Source organism: Sorex araneus, chromosome 3 (genome assembly GCF_027595985.1).
Source record: "Sorex araneus isolate mSorAra2 chromosome 3, mSorAra2.pri, whole genome shotgun sequence".
Taxonomy (NCBI): domain Eukaryota; kingdom Metazoa; phylum Chordata; class Mammalia; order Eulipotyphla; family Soricidae; genus Sorex; species Sorex araneus.
Window position 1 is genome coordinate 74,137,025 of NC_073304.1, and position 17,016 is coordinate 74,154,040.

At 51.0% G+C, this 17,016-nt stretch overlaps 1 protein-coding gene across 2 annotated transcripts in view; it reads left to right on the forward strand.

The window, feature by feature from the left end:
• The window catches only part of SLC7A8 (solute carrier family 7 member 8), a 62,595-nt gene that overhangs the window by 12,112 nt on the left and 33,467 nt on the right, over positions 1-17,016 (forward strand). For both annotated transcript variants that reach the window (XM_055132624.1, XM_004609469.2), the window contains exons 3-4: positions 10,796-11,000; positions 12,448-12,599. In XM_055132624.1, the coding sequence (XP_054988599.1) occupies positions 10,796-11,000; positions 12,448-12,599 (357 nt within the window). The remainder of the gene's footprint in view (positions 1-10,795; positions 11,001-12,447; positions 12,600-17,016) is intronic.

Below are 17,016 nucleotides of genomic sequence, written 5' to 3' on the forward strand. Positions count from 1 at the left end.
AATTCAGTGGAGTCTGGCCTGCTTTGTGACCAGCCGTGACCAGCAGTGCTCTCCTTGGGCCTCTGCTGATCAGAGTCTCCTTACTCCTCGGTGTCAGTCTTATGCTTCCAGGAAGCGTTTTCTGCCCCGCCATGCCCTGACCTTTTCCATGCCCGATAACTTGCTGGCAGCAGCACTCTTGCAGCTTCTGCCTGGTGTTGCCAGCCCTGTGCCCTCCACATGGGTTCCTTTCAAGGCAGGCATTGGGCCTTGCTCATTTCCACATTTTCACTTAGAAAGTAATTTGTTGAATAACAACAATCAAAAGCAAATTATCCAGGGGAAGGACTGGGAAGAATGAAGAAGCAGACTAGAGGCTGCACACGGAATGTGGGAGAATCTTCGGCACTTCAGTGAATGGGGGGGTACGGTACCTGTGAACATCAGTCTTCATCACCGTTAACGTTAGTGTAGCTATGTTACCTAAACTCTAATAAAGTTATGAATAAAATGTTTATTAATTTTTGTTTTGTTTTTGGACCGTACCCATCAGTGCTCAGGGCTTACTCCTGGCTCTGTGCTCAAGGATGACTCCTGATGTAGCACACGGGGTGCCAGGGATCGAACCCAATGCAAGTACCCTACAGGCTGTACTACTCTCCATCGCTAAACAAATTTTGTTTGTTTGTTTTTTGGGCCACACCTGTTGGTGCTCAGGGCTTACGCCTGGCTCTGCACTCAGGGATCATTCCTGGCTGTGCTCAGGGGACCATATGGGGTGCTGGGGACTGGCCATGTGCAAGGCAAACACCTGACCCACTGTACTACTGCTCCGGCCCCTCTTAAAATCATTCACTGGTGATATGTGTTGTAACAGTGTGAATATGTTTAGCATTAAAGCATTGTACAGTAAAAAATGGTTAAGATGGTAAAATTATTTTTTACCATATTTTGCCAAAACCAAAAAAATGGTTTTAGTTTAAAAATGAGTCAGTTCTATAAACAATATATATTTTTTAAATTTTTTGCTTTTTTGTGTGTGTGTCACACCAGGCGATGCTTAGGGGTTACTCCTGGCTCTGTACTCAGGAATTATTCCTGGCAGTGCTCGGGGGACCATGTGGGATGCTGGGGTTCAAACTCAGGTTGGGAGCATGTAAGGCAAATGCCCTACCCGCTGTGCTATCACTCTGTTTCCAACAATATATTTTTATTCTTGACTTAAAAATTAAGAATCGGGGCTGGAGCGTTAGCAGAGCGGGTAGGGCGTTTGCCTTGCACGTGGCCAACCCGGGTTCGAATCCCAGCATCCCATATGGTCCCCTGAGCACCGCCACGGGTAATTCCTGAGTGCAGAGCCAGGAGTAACCCCTGTGCATTGCCAGGTGTGACCTAAAAAAAAAAAAATTAAGAACCACCTGGAACTGGCGAAATTGATAGTACAAGGAATAATGCATTTTCCTTATATGCGACTGAACTGGGTTTGGTCTCCAGCACCCCTTGAGCAGCGCCTGAGTTCAGAGCCAGGAGTAAGCCTCGAGACTCCCATTAATCATCCAGAAACAAAAAGAAAAAAAGAAAAAAGAAAATCTAATCTGGGCCAGGGATGTAACTCAAGGTACTGTAGCCCAAACACTGTATGTGGTGTCATGGGTTTGATCCCCATCTTGGTGCTGCATGGTACCCGCCATCCGGCACCTCATGAAGAGTAACCCCAGGTATGGCACAAAAACAAACCCTGAAAGAGAAACAAATGCACAAATCATCTAACTTCAAATCTCAAAGGGACTTGAGAGATTTTCTTAGTAGTGACATTGAGGCTTGAAAAGTAGAGCAGGGTTTTCTCTGCCTTAGCACTCTTAGCTTAGAGCTAGGTATTTCTTCTTCTTCTTCTTTTTTTTTTTTTTTTTTGGTGGGACACTGTCCCATGCCTTGCATTGTGCTGAGCAGCGTCCCTGGCCTCTGTCTACTAGGTAACAATGGCCCCTCCTCTCCTAGTTTGACAGCCCAATCTGCTGCTCCAGGCACAGCTAACAGGGTGCCCTGGGGCAGAGGGGTGGGTGCTAAGTGAGGTGGAGAACCTCTCTTGGTTGGCGCCCGGTGTTCCTACCAGACAGGGAGATGCTGGAGGCGAGAGGTGGATCCTTAATGGGATGGTTAAGGCCCCGCTGGCCGCCAGGATGCCTGACTCTGTGGCTGGGGGGCTCCATCTGGTTCATTAAAAGTCCATGTATGAACAAGTGCTTTCCAGTTACCTTCTAAAGCAAGCATGTAGAGTGGGTGCTCAATAAATACTTGCAATGCAATTACCTGCTGGCCGCCCACCTGCAGCATCTAAAAATTATACCTAGACAAGCAGACAGATGACTCAGAATGCCTCATGGTCCTGGCTCTGCAGTGCTGTTTTGGAGCCAAGCCCGTTGGATTCTTCTTGGGCCGATCTCTATCCCTGCTGCTATAATTCTAGCATTTCCTTGTATTTGCTAGCACAGCCCTGGTGTAAATTGCCCCATATATAGGTCCTTTGACCTCCACAGGTAGGAGCAGGCAGGAAAGGACTTTCTGGAACATCTAAGTGGCCTTGCTTGTGAGTGCAGACTCAGCTCCGAGGCTCCTGGCACCGTAAGCCTAGCTCTGTCCATTGCGCTGCAGGCCATTCCAAACAACAGCTCTCCTGCCTGGGGAGTTGTGTGGGGGGAGGTCCCGGGTGTGTGCTTGGAGGCTAGCCCTGCTATCTTCTGAGATGCTGTTTGTTCAGGCCTGAGGGGAGAGCATGCAAAGGGAGGGAGACCTGCTGAGCTTCCTGGCTTGCCACGAGGCTCAAACCCGGCCTCCGACCTCCATGTACCACTCTCTCAAGTCCAAATCTTCTCTAGTTCTGATCTTGACAGTCCTGAGATCTTCCAGTACCTTGGTGGCCAAAGCACAGTTCACAGAGCTTGTCTGCCTCGACCTTCTCCAGAGCGCGTGGAAATGGACAGACTCTTGGAGGTCCAAGTGGAAACCTGCCTGGATTTCTTTTTGTTTTTTTGAGTCACACCTGATGATGCTCAGGGCTTCCTCCTGGTTTTGACTCTGCACTCAGAGATCACTCCTGGCAGGACTCAGGGACCATATGGGGGTGCCAAGGGATCAAACCTGGTCAGCAGCATGCAAGGAAAGCACCCTACCCACTGTACTCTCTCTCCAGTCCCCTTTTGGTTTTAAGAGTCTGCAGGTGCCAGAAATGTACAATTCCATGACCTTGTACATGCTTTGGTATTCTTGTTGTTTATTTGGGTCAAATCTGGGCGTGCTCAGGGGCTACTCTTTGCCATCTGTGTGGGGGAATGGCTTCTGGAAGTGCTCAGGGGACCAGGCAGTGCCAGGATCAAACTTGGTGCTCCAGCCCATTGAGCTATCTCTCTGGCCCACCTCGAAATTCTTTGGCTGCAGTGTCCTAGTGCGGACAGGCCTGGATGTGAGTAAGGCCTTAATAGGAGTCACATGGGTATTGGCCCACAGGTGAGGGAATTTAGTGCATGGCAAATATGGATCCTCTCAATTCCAGAAATTTTTCCAGTGAAGACTTGCCCATTGGTAACAACTTGGCCCCTTTTTAATAGGCTGGTTTGCTCTTCTTTGATTAGAACACGCCAAAGTAGGCCTCAGTGTCCAGGCATGCTAGGGCCCATTTTTCACTAGAGACGGTCCATGTAATAAAATTATTCTTTTATGATGTAAGTGGATGAAAGAGAGGACTGAACCCTGACCTTAAGTACCATGACTAGAGCAGACCACTGGCTCTCTTGTTCTTGAACTGTTTTATTAGTCTAAGAAGAAAATGGTAGAGGAAGCCCCCACCTCCACTGTTAATTAGCTTTCTTCTCCCTCCGGCTCAAGAATAGGGACATAGAATGGCTGCACTACTTTGTAGGATATTAAAAAACGTCGTAGGAGACTAATACCCAAAGTTGGGAACAACAGGGGCCAGGCTGGTCCAAAGTTGGAAGCTTGCCACAAGTGCATAAGTGTGTGTGTGTTGTGGGGGGAGGGTGGGAGTTTGGGAGTGTGTTGGTGGAGGGTAGTCAGGATAGAGACGGAACCACTATGATAATAACAGTTGAAAGTGATCACTCTGGACAAGAACTTAGTGCTGGAAGTAAGTAAAGGGATATGCATGATAATCTTTCAGTATCTGTCTTATAAGCCATAATGCCCCAAAGAAAAGAAAAGTGCCAGGGGAGGGGAGATTGGTGGGAGGGAAACTAGAAACATTAGTGGTGGGAAATGTACCGCTGGTGAAGGGAGGGATGTTGGAACATTGTATGATTGAAACTCAATCATGAGGGGCTGGAGCGATAGCACAGCGGGTAGGAAGTTTGCCTTGCACGCGGCCGACCCGGGTTCGATTCCCAGCATCCCATATGGTCCCCTGAGCAGCTCAGAAGTAATTCCTGAGTGCAGAGTCAGGAGTAACCCCTGTGCATTGCCGGGTGTGACCTAAAAAGCAAAAAAAAAGAAACTCAATCATGAACAATTTTACAAGTGTATCAATTAAAAATGATTAATAATAAAACAAAAAAATAATAACTACCAAAAACTGGGGTAATAAAAAAAAAAAAGAGGGGCTGGAGAAAGGACTGTTGCTTGCCTTGCTTGAGGTCAAGCAGAGTTCTATTCTTGGCATCCCATTTGGTCCCCCGAGCCCTTCCAGGAATAATTCCTGAGCACAGAGCCAGGAGTTAAACCCTGAGCACCACCAGGTGTGCCCCTCACCAAAAGAATAAAGGTGTCATGGGCGGAGGAGATAGCTCGACGGACTGGAGCACATGTTTTGCATGCAAGAAGCCCAGGTTGTATCCCTGGTATTGCCTGGTCCCCTAGGTACCATTGGGCATATCCCCCTACTCCAAGCTGTGAGAACCGCTTTGGATATAGTTCCCCCATGATTGAAAACAGCGGGGATCAGGGATGCCACTCAAGAATAGAAAACGTAGGCTATGGGCCTTGCATGTGTGTGGCCCTGGGTTCAATCCTGATACCACACACACTAAAAAAGCTCATCATTGAGGAAGAAAAGTCCCGTCTTAGGTTGCTTCTCAGCAGAGCCACTCCAGAAAAATTTCACTTGGACAATGTCCAAGTTTAGAGCCATAAGTTAAAGTGTATACTGTGCAACTTCCCAAGGAAGGCAGCAGATTAGGGAGGAGCCCTTGGACCAGGAGTCCAAGGTCTTGGCCTCTGAGCCGAGCCCTGTGCATGTGTGACTGGATCAAAGCCCACCTCCTCCTCTAACCTCAGTCTTCACAAAGGTAAACAGCAGTGATAGTATCTGCCCTGTGTGCACCTGAGTGAGTATTCTTGGGAACCTGGTAAGGTCACCAATGTGAACCTTTGTAAATTGCCATTGAAGCTAGTTTTGCAATAGAAAGAATAAGATCTGTTTTCTTAAGTGTGTTTTGTGATCTAGCTGGTTGAGTGAGTGTTGCCTATAAAATGGTTATGGGGAGGGTAGCTTGAGACTGTATAAGATTTCATTTCTAATGCAGTCACTAGTAAGGTACCCTTTGGTTTAGGTCAATAACTGACACTGCCTTACCAAATAAGGGCAGTCATAGCTCCCTCAGTTTTCCCGTTTGGAAAGTGGGAATAACGGTTGCCCTACTTTCTTCCCCTCCAAATTAGAAATGGCAAAATAGGCAGTCTGCTCTCTCCGACTGTGAAGAGAGGTGCTTTGTTCAGCCTGTCATGCACACTGGACATAATTCTCAGAACATGAAGTTTCCAGAAAAAAGGTCTGTGTGATTATGGAGATAATTTCTAGTTTGATGTCAAACATCATTCATTTGGTAATTTTTTTTTTCTTTTTGGGTCATACCCAGCGATGCTCAGGGGTTATTCCTGGCTCTGCACTCAGGAATCACTTCTGGTAGTGCTGGAGGACCATATGGGATCCCGGGGATTGAACCCGGATTGGCCATGTGCAAGGCAAACATCCTTCCCCACTGGACTATCGCTCTGGCCCCTCATTTGGTAAATTTTTATTGATTTCTTTTCGGTGTGTTGGTGCTAGAGATCCAACCCAGGGCTTCACATACCACAGCCCCTGAACCTTATTCAGTAGATTACAGTAGATTATTTGCAAGAGGGGAGTTTGGAGCCATACCCTTTGGTATTTGGGGGCAACCCCTGCCAGCTGCTTGGAGGTTGCTCTCTCTAGCACTTGGAAAAGTGTGCAGTGCTGGGGTGGATCCAGGCTCCCACCACAGAGCCCGGGCTCTCCTTGGAGGTCTCTCCCCAGCCCTCACTTGGTAAACTTGGATGAAGTGTCTTGTATAGAACATGCCACAGGCTGGAGAAGGCAGCCTGGTCTCTGCTCTTAAGGGTCTTCCGTAATTGAGGGAGATAGATATTAACCATCTGTTCACACTGATGATGTGTATGATAGATACAACTTTTTTTGCTTGGTTTTTGATTTTTCAACCCCACAGTGCTCAGGGGTTACTCCTGGCTCTGTACTTAGGAATACTCTTGGTGGTGCTTGGGGACCATATGGGATTCTGGGGATTGAACCCGGGTTGGCTGCGTGCAAGGCAAGTGCCCTCCCCGCTGTACTTCGGCCCAGTTGGTAACAACTTTGGAGTAAATGTCCAGTCAGCTCCAGAAGGCTCCTCTGAGTGACATTCCTTAGAGGCTGCTAAGATTGATGTTATCTGATTTTTATTTTCTATGTGGCAGCTTCCTAGTATCAGGGGACAGCTGTCCTCCTCTTCCTGTTCCTTAGTGCATGGTTTTGGCTAAACAATTTTTTTTTTTTTTTTTTTTTTTTTTTTTTGCTTTTTGGGTCACACCCGGCGATGCACAGGGGTCACTCCTGGCTCATGCACTCAGGAATCACCCCTGGCGGTGCTCAGGGGACCATATGGGATGCTGGGATTCGAACCCGGGTCGGCCGCGTGCAAGGCAAACGCCCTACCCGCTGTGCTATCACTCCAGCCCCTAAACAATTTTTTTTTTTAGATTTCATATGTTATTTTAATTAGGTCAAAACTCAGATAGGGCAGGGAGAGACCCAGTTTTTATAAAATGAGAACCCTTGGGGGTGGGAAAGACAGTACCATGGCACTTGCCTTGCGAACAGCCCAAACCTGGGCACTTCCAGGTATGCCCCTCACCCCCACATTCCCTCCCCAAAAGAACGCTCATCCCAAGACCAACATTGGTTGAGCTCCACTATTATTCCAGCAACTCCATGGAAGGACCTTTGCTCTCCAGAGTACAAGAGTCCAGAAGTGGTCAGACCCCACGAAGGCTGTCAGTGAGGCACTTGCCCCCTTTGGGGCTTCCTGCACCAAGAACAGGCCGGAAGCACACTGGGAGCTTTGTTTTGTTGTTGTTTTGTTTTGTCTTTGCTTTTTGAGTCACACCCAGCATTGCACAGGGGTTACTCCTGGCTCTTGCACTCAGGAATTACTCCTGGTGGTGTTGGGGGAACCATATGGGATGCTGGGAATCCACCCTGGGTCTGCCGCATGCAAGGCAGACGCCCTGCCGCTGTGCTGTGCTCCAGCCCCCACACTGGAAGCTTTGAAACCTCAGCAGGACAGGGGCGCTGATGGTCTCCATGGTAGTGTTGGTTTCCCAAGCACCATCCAACGGTTACTGACACGCTTCATTCCCAAGAAGATCTGATCTTTTCTACATTATCCACCCTCACTTTCTCCCTCTCCGCTGCTGTTCCTGGCTTAGAGGAAAAAAAACTAACCATTTCCACACCTCCCTTTTCAGCACCTGAAGGACCAAAGTTAAACCTTGTTTTTCCTTAGTACTGTTTTTCTTACCTCTTGAGCTTAGATTTATAGCCCTAATTGTATTGCTCTCTCCTTGGCTGGCTTCTAAATGCCCTATAGATCAGTTTGATAAATTCCTGCTGGGCAAGGGATTTACCAACATCTTTCAACACTCTCACCCAGCCCTGCTTTTGCTTTTAGCATTGGTTGTCCAGGGGCGACCATGGCAGGTTCACTGTGCAGGGGAAGGAGAGTATGGATGTGTCCTGAGTGCTGGGCTGCTACCAGAGACCACGAGGTCTTCACTCCTTCATCCAACATTCACTCCTGACACCAAGGGGACAGGTCAAGGAGAAAGGAGTTCTGAAAGATGCTCCTGCAGCCTTGGCATGAAGGACAAGAATAGGAAATCGCTCTTATAAATGGTCACACCCGAAACCTGAGTGCTGGTACTGTGGGCAGGGCACTTGCCTTGCACATAGCCGACCCAGGTTTGATTCCCCAGCACCCCATATAGTTCCCTGAGCACTTCCAGGAGTAATTCCTGAGTGCAGAGCCAGGAGTAACTCCTGAGCATCATTGGTGTATGGGCCTCCCCTCTCAAAAATTGATAATACCCAGAATCTCTCTTTGCCTGATGTTTAGGATTTGTAACACCCAAATCTGGCCACACCCAGGATCGCTGTGCTTGATTTTGCCTGATCTCTCTCTCTCTAGATCTCAGATTTGAATGAGGGGTTCTGGGGCTGGAGCGATAGCACAGTGGGTAGGGCGTTTGCCTTGCCTGCGGCCGACCCGGGTTAGATTCCCAGCGTCCCATATGGTCCCCTGAGCACTGCCAGGAGTAATTCCTGAGTGCAGAGCCTGGAGTAACCCCTGTGCATTGCCGGGTGTGACCCAAAAAAGCAAAAAAAAAAAAAAATGAATGAGGGGTTCTGGGGTTGTACCTCAGTGGTAGAGTCCCTGCCTCTCATGTATGAGGACCTGGGTTCAATCCCACCGCCACCATCAGTAACAGCAAGAAAATGTGAGTGAGGGGTTGTTGTGTGCGTTAGCTTCAACCCTGCGCATAGCCTTGCTCACTTGCTAGATTATTAGCCCTCAGAGCAAGAGCGTTGTGGCAGAAAAGTACTTCTTCTCCATCTGGCTGTGGCCCCATGTCCTCTGATTCTGTATTTCATTTAGTTTTAGAGTTTTGGGTATACCTGGCGGGTGCTCAGGGCTGACTCCTGGCTTTGCCTTCAGGAATCACTCCTGGTGGACTCGGGGGACCAGAAGGGGTGTCAAATATTGCTTGGACGAGTGAAAGGCAAATGCCCTCACCTGCTGTATTATCTGGCCCTGGAATCTGAATTGTAGACTTACTGCGTCTGTGGTCATTTGGTCCCCTCTCCCGCTTCTCATCTTACGATGTGTAAAGTATGAGAAGGGGCAGCGGGGCAGGACACTCTGCTTCCCAGAATATGATAGAACGTTATTGCATGGCTGTGGAGGAGATACTTCTCAGGGCCTCCCATATGCAAGATCCCACTAAGTGACACCCCTGGGTCCCTCTCCTCACCTGTGTGGCCTGGGGAAGAGAAAACACTGAATTTTGGTGCAGACGTGGAAATGTCAGAACTGGATTGAGGTTGAGTTCCAAAAGTGGTTTTGGAAAAGTGAACTTATGTAAATGTCACCCGCTGCATCTCACTGAGCCCAGAATAAGTTCCAAAGCAGATGAAGAGATGTGGTGAGGATTTTAGGTGTCTTCAGAACATCGATGCACAGAACAGACCTTGGAATTCTCTGGAGCCAGTGAGTCCGCCTCCCCTCAGGCCTCCCCTCAGGTTCTCAGAGCTGTCCAATGAGCCCTCCTCACACAAGAGGTGGACAAAAGGATGCTCGGGCACGGAGCTGCTCATGCACCACCTCCTTCCGGCCCCACACTCGCAGCCCACTCACTCTCGCTGCCAGTCCTGCCAAGCCCTGTAGGCTGCAGCAGAGGGTGGATGCACCGAGTGTTGGATTAAGCACCAGGACAGTGTCTCCACATTGGTCGTGGAACTGGAAGCTGGTCTCTGGCTTTCTGTTACTCCGAGTCTGAGGCCTCGAGAAGCCCCCTGCCCCCTGCCTTTCCTCCTCTCCCTGAATTCCACGAGGCTTTGGATGGTCTCTTGAAACAATGGGGGGAGTGACCGCTGGAAGAGCACAATGTGGAAAGTTTACTCATCGAGCTCTCCTACGAACCACTTCCAAACTGCTGACTCCTGTTTTAGGCTCTTTGATGTTCCTCACCAGAGGCGGGGGCTGTCCTTTCTGGGGTAGAAGCCAGCCTGCAGGAGTGTGACAATGCTCCCCAGGTCTTAAGAAGCCCTGGTGAAGGGGTGGGGCCAAGTTTCTTCAAACTTCCTGCCCTTCGGCTCATTCTTTAAATGTTTTAACTGGTTGTTCCCCAGCCTCTGAGCGTAGCCTGCTTTTCCAGTCCTGCCGTTGAGGACCTGGTAAGCCTTGCTACCTAGGCCGGACCATGTGAAAGATCTTCAGACCTTTGCTCCCACTTCTGTTCTGTGGACCGCATACCATGTAGCTCAGAGACTCAGTTCCCTCATCTGTAAAGTGGGAGCATTCGTTTTGTTGGGGCCCACACTGGCTCAGGGGTGATTATGAATCCTGAACTTGGGTCATTCTGGGGGGGGGGGGGGACCGTGTGGTGCCAGGGCTCAAACCAGGCCATCTTCAAATGGCGCAGATGCTTACCTCATTGAGCCATTTCCCCCACACACACACACATACCCCTAAAATGGATGAATTTGATCCAACCCTGTGGTGGTGTCCTTTGAGAACTGAATGGGAATGGGAAGTGCCTGGCCATGTTCCTGGTCATACATGCCTACTGTCTGGCCCTCTGTCCCCCACTGGGAAGCCGGATCGCTACTCGGCACCCCATCTGATTGTGACTTGCACTTCCCAAGGGCGGTTTTCCCATCAGGTCTGAGAGGCGTTTGCCCCGGCACTGCCCTGCGCCTGCGCTGACGCCGTGTCTCCCTTGGTTCCTCACGCAGGAAACATCATCGGCTCTGGAATCTTCGTCTCGCCCAAGGGCGTGCTGGAGAATGCCGGCTCCGTGGGCTTCGCGCTCATCGTCTGGATCGTGACGGGGCTCATCACGGCGGTGGGAGCCCTGTGTTACGCCGAGCTGGGGGTCACCATCCCCAAGTCCGGAGGAGACTATTCCTACGTGAAGGACATCTTTGGAGGGCTAGCTGGGTAAGACGGTCTCCTGGGGTGCAGGCAGCCTCGGGTTGGGGTGCCACTTCCAGTGCGCCGCGGAGAGGCTGGGCTCCCTTTTGGCCTCCGTGTCCCTACGTTCCTCGCGCAGCCCCGAGCCTGGCAGAGCAACGGGCTGGGCCAGTCCTTTCGTCCCTGTGTTGATCCAGCCGGGGAAGATTGTAAGAGCAAACTAGGAGTCTGCGTCAGGCTTACCTAAGGCACCAGAAAGCACCTTGCAGTGCAAAGTCCACCCGCCTGCTTGGGTGGGGGTGGGGGGTGGCCCAGCACAATAGCGCTCAGGGCTCAGTCCTGGCTCTGCACTCGGGATCACTCTCAGGAGACCATACCTGGTACTGAGGATTGAACCAGGTTAAGCTGCTGCACGCAAGGCGAGTACCTCAGCCCCTGAACCTTCTCTGTGGCCCAGCCCATGGTCCCTTTCATCCGACCGGTGAGAGCAGCTGCCAGAGAGGACCCCTTTCTCACGTTCTCAAGGATGAAGACCTCCCTCTCGGGCCAGGCCCTCATCTTGAATTTCCTTGGTTTTCACTGGAGCTCAAGAGTTGAGCCCCACAGTGAGCACTGGTGTGGGGAACACTTGCCCCTCCCCACTTCCTCCCCCCCAACCCCCTCCACTCATGCCAATTCAGGCAAGGTTGTTTTGTTTTTTTTTCCTTTTTGTGTCACACCCAGTGATATTCAGGAGTTAATCCTGGCTCTGGACTCAGAAATTACTACTGGTGGTGCTTGGGGGACCATATGGGATGCCAGGGATTGAACCCGGGTCTACGGCATGCAAGCTCGCTGTACTATCGCTCAGTCCCTATTGAGGCAGTTTCTTTACTCTTCGAATCATTGACAGATTGGCAGGGCCTAATGGGGCCCAAGACGTAGTAAGTTGGTAGAGCATTTACCTTTCATGTGGCTTACCTGGGTCCATTCCCTGGCATCCTCGTGGTCCCCGAAGCCCTGCCAGGAGTGATCCCCGAGTGCTGAGCCAGGAGAAAGCCTTGAGCGCAGCTGCGTGTGGTCCCAAACACCCCTCCCACGTGCCAAAAAATAAAGTAAATAACCGGGGGTGCAACTTTTGTTTAACACCACTGGATGCTAGAGGGGTGGGGACAGCATGGCAGGAGAGAGAATACCAAAAAATATGTTCTCCATGCTGAAACTTGACCCTCTCTTATCGTCATTTTCCTGTAATTGTCGTCGTGTGTGTGTGTGTGTGTGTGTGTGTGTGTGTGTGTGTGTGTGTGTGTGTGTGGAGGCTGGACCCCTCAGCAGTTCTCAGCAAGAAAGAAAACGAGCCCTTTGGCCTGCCGACCTCTGCCACTGCGCCTGGTCTCGCCAGGGCTTCTCCTCCTCCTGAGTTCCCGCCAGGCCTGCAGGGCCACGGGGGGTCTCGGGCTGTCTCTGCTCAAGCCCTATCATGTTCACCCTGCAGGTTCCTGAGGCTGTGGATCGCGGTGCTGGTGATCTACCCCACCAACCAGGCTGTCATCGCCCTCACCTTCTCCAACTATGTGCTCCAGCCGCTCTTCCCCACCTGCTTCCCCCCGGAGTCTGGCCTTCGGCTCCTGGCTGCCATCTGCTTGCGTAAGTGGCCACTCACTCTGGACCTTCTCAGTGGTAGTCCTGTCTCTGGGTCTCCTTCCTCTCTTTCTCTTTATTTCCTCTCTCTGTGTGTGTGTGTGTGTGTGTGTGTGTGTGTGTGTGTGTATTGATGGTCTCAGTGGTGGTCCTGTCTCTGGGTCTCCTTCCTCTCTTCCTCTCTATTTCCTCTGTGTGTGTGTGTGTGTGTGTGTGTGTGTGTGTGTGTGTGTGTGTTGGTGGTCTCAGTGGTGGTTCTGTCTCTGGGTCTCCTTTTTGTCTTCCTCTTCTCATGTGTATGTGTGTGTGTATGTGGGGGGGGTGGTTGGTGGATGTGGGGGGGGTGGTGTATAATGGTTCTATCCCTGGTTCTCCTTCCTCTCTTCCTCTACACTTTCTGTGTGTGTTTGTGTTGTTGGGGGGGAGGGCGGGTGTGTGTATGTGGTGTGTGTGTGTGTGTGTGTGTGTGTGTGTGTGTGTGTGTGTGTGTGTCTGATGGTCCTGTCTCTGCGTTTCCTTCTGTCTCCTTCTTTCTTCCTCTTCACTTCCCATGGGAGGGTTTAGGGGTGGGTGGTGGGTGTATATGTGGTGTGTGTTCCTGTGTTCCTCTCTGCCTCTTCACTTTCTGTGCGTGTGTGTGTGTGTGTGTGTGTGTGTGTGTGTGTGTGTGTGTGTGTCTGGTCCAGAAGCTGTGGGGGCAGGGGGCATGGGGATGCAGGAAGCCTGGCGCTCTCTGCCTGAGGAGGGACACATGCTGGTGGGAAGGAGGACATGTGAGTGTGGCCACTGCAGTTTCGGGCTGTCCTGTCTGCAAACACAACTTCCTTTTTTCTCCTGATGCTGCCAGAGTGCCTTAGACGAGAGGCCACCTTTGTCCTCTAGCTAAACTTTGAGGAGCCTCAGGCTGTGCAGGAGGGAAAGCAGGCCAAAGGGTGACCTGGGCAGCTGGACCCCACGTCTCCTTTGCCTCGGGTCAGTGACACCTTGTGTGGAGACATCAGCAGGGGTGCAACCCAGGGGCTGGGCCTTAGGCTGGCAGGTGCAGTCTGCCCCGGAGATAAGCCGCTGCTGAGAGGTAGGGTGTCCAGCCACCCCTCACCAGGGCCCCGTCGGCTCCCTACCCAAGGGGAGCTGAGAAACTGACCCAGGAGGGGGCTCCTCACCCCCCCATCCACGCTCACCTTCTCGGCCTCTGCTGAGTGGGGCGGAAACTGCTCTCCGGCGTCCAGAACCCTTGTCCCACAGGAAGGGCAATTCTGTGCTGCTACCCGGGCCGCACCAGTGTGCTGTTGGAGTGGGGGTGAGGGACACAGCCCCGGGGGTGAAGCCCAGGCAGGCCCTCACCCCCTCAGGCCAGTGCTCTCCCACTCCCAGCCCAGGAATTTTTCAGTGTCCTTGAGATAATGTGTTCCAGTACGTTCCATCTTAATGAGCAAAAAAGAAACCTCTTTATAAGCCCGGGTTTATTGCTCCCTTTTCCTTTGAGGGAAATGGAGAACAATTCCTCCCCTCGCCCTGTCGCACCCTTCCTCCTGTGTAACGTAAAGGGCCACGCATGGCGCCCCCCACCCGAAGCCTCTCCCCCTCCCCACCCCCCCATGCTCCCACCCTACAGAGCACATGTATGCAGAAACTTAGGCACAACTGTAACTCACCCTCCAGAAGTGGCTGGTTTTTGGTTGGTTGGATACTGGTTTTGGTTGTTGTTGTTGCTTGTTTTGTTTTTTTGTTTGTTTTGGGACCACTCAAGGTTTCCTCCTGGCTCTGTGCTCAGAGATCACTCCTGGTGGGGCTCTGGTATTGTATAGGGTGCTGGCGTCGAAGTCGGGTCAGCCACATGTAAGGCAAGTGCCCAACCCACTGTACTACCTTTCCTGCCTCTGCTGGGTATTTTTAAGTTTTTTTGTTTTGTTTTGTTTTTTTACTTTTTTTTTTGGGTCACACCCAGCTATGCTCAGGGGTTACTCCTGGCTCTTCACTCAGGAATTACCCCTGGTGGTGCTGGGGGTCCATCCATATGGGATGCCGGGGAACCTGGGTGGACTGCATGCAAGGCAAACGCCCTCCCTGTTGTGCTATCACTCCGGCCCCTATTTTAAAGTTTGGGACCTACAATTCTATAGGCTCGTCTGGTCTTGTAGGGGATCAGTAAAATAGAAAGTGGGTTGTCAGGAAGGTTTGGTGGGGGCTTCCCCCGATGCTGATCTCTCTCACACCTGCCCTGCATCCCGCTGCTCTCCGTCCACACTGCGGGCACCAGGCAAGCCGGTTGCTTCAGGTCTGTCTCATGGTCTTTGGAAACAGACCCGAGAGTAGCACCATCCATTGGTATTACTGCGAGAAGCAATTGGCATGGGATGCCCTGCAAGTAATTAATGTCTGAAGCTCTGCTTTCTGCTGTGTCATTTTGGCAGACTGATGCGCGCTCCCGCCACTGTGAGCTGAGAGTTGGAGGGGCTGGAAAGGTAGCGGGCACTTGGGAGAAGACAGCAGAATGCAGAGGCAGGTGTGGCCCGGCCCCGGGCCAGGTTTGAGGTGGGAGGAGAACAGGTCCAGTCCGGTTTCCTGGGGAGACAGCTTTGAGCTAGATCAGATGAGGACTGATGGTACAGAAGATCCAGACTAGGGGGAGGAGAGGCAGAACCTGCTGAAACTGGCTTCCCTGCACATCCGCCTGGGGGAGGGGAGAGCAGAGATGGAGATGGAGAGAGAAGGAACTGCAGATTCGGATCATGCCTCTCTGCAAGGCAGCGGCCACTCCGAGTTATTCTATTATTTAGGTCAAAGCTGATTATTCATTGCTGAGTCGGCAGAATATCCTGAGCCGCCAGTCAGTAAAAAAAGAAAGCATTTCACATTTTAATTAAATGAAAAGCCTTTCTCCCTTCTCCAGAGCAAGAGTATTGGTGGGAGGAAGGAGTTAGGAAGGAGGGGATGAGGCTTGTTAGAATTTGGATTTGGTGACTTTGGTGTTTCTCTCTTACCCTTCCTTTCCTTTGCCCATACATCAATTCTTCCTTTTATTTATTTATTTTTTACTATTTCATAAATAAGTGATGATATTGTCTAGATTTTAAAAAAAAAAAAGGCTGGGGAAGGCTGTAACGATAGTACAGCTGGTGGGGCGTTTGCCTCACACACGGCCTACTCAGATTGGATCCCTGACATCCCCGAGCACCGCCAGGCATGATTCCTGAGTGCAGAGCCAGAAGTAACCCCTGAGCATCACCAGGTGTGTTTCAAAAAAGCCAAAAATAAAAAAATAGAGACTAGGGAGGATCCAGAGATCATACAGGGCTCTTACCTTGCTTACAGCTGACTCAGGTTTGACCCCAGCACCCCATACGCTCCCCCGACCCCTGCCAGTAGTGATCCCTATACACAGAGGCAGGAATAAGCACTGCTGGGTGTGACCAGCCTCCTCCGCACCCCCAAAAGAGACTAGGGCAGTGACTCAGTGGTAGAGTGCATGTCCTACATGTGTGACACCCCAACGCCACATTAAAGGGAGGAGGAGGCGTAGAGAGCACAGTGATACGACACTTGCATGTCCTGCATGCGGTTGACCCTGATTAGATCCCTGGCACCCCATAAAGTTCCCCCAGCACAGCCAGGAGTAAGTCCTGAGGGCTGTCAAGTGTGGGCCCCCCAAAAAACAAACAAACACTCCCAGGGGCCAGAGAGACAGTAGGTGATACTTGGATACAGCATCCCGAAGCCCACCAGGAGTGATGCCTGAGTGCAGAGCCAGGAGTAAGCCCTGAGCCCCACAAGATGTGCCCTAAAAATCAACAACAAAAAGAAAGTAGAACCCTTCCAAAGCAATTCAAATAATACATAGTGTAGACCATGAAATTCTCTTCTGCCCAGGCGCTGTGGCTATAATGGATGGATGTCCTTTCTTATTTATGGAAATAAAATGTGTCCACTGGGCCATTTGATATTGAGTAAGGCACTTCCCTTGCACATGGCAACTTGGGTTCCATCCCCAGCACCCTTGAGTCCCTCCAGGAGTGATCCCTGAGCACAAAACCAGGAGTAGGCTAACCACTTCTGCATGTGGGTCCCCCAAAATAAAATACTGTGTCCACCCACGCACATCTTTGCTTCTAAGACCATATACCGACAGACCATATGGGATGCTGGGAATTGAACCCGGGTCGGCCGCGTGCAAGGCAAACGCCCTACCCACTGCGCTATTGTTCCAGCCCCTCTCCCTGAATACTTTCTTTTACCGAGGAAGCTGTGCAACCCTGGGAGAGAAGAATATTCTGTGTGTTTGAGCAGCAACATCTGCCTCCTATCTGGTTTTCTATCTCGTCTCTGAGATTCCGAAGAGGCTAGCTTCCCAGAGCTTCATATTTCTTCTCCTTCCTTGAGCAACTTAGAAGGGAAAGGAATTTCCCTGTGTATGTTCCTTTTA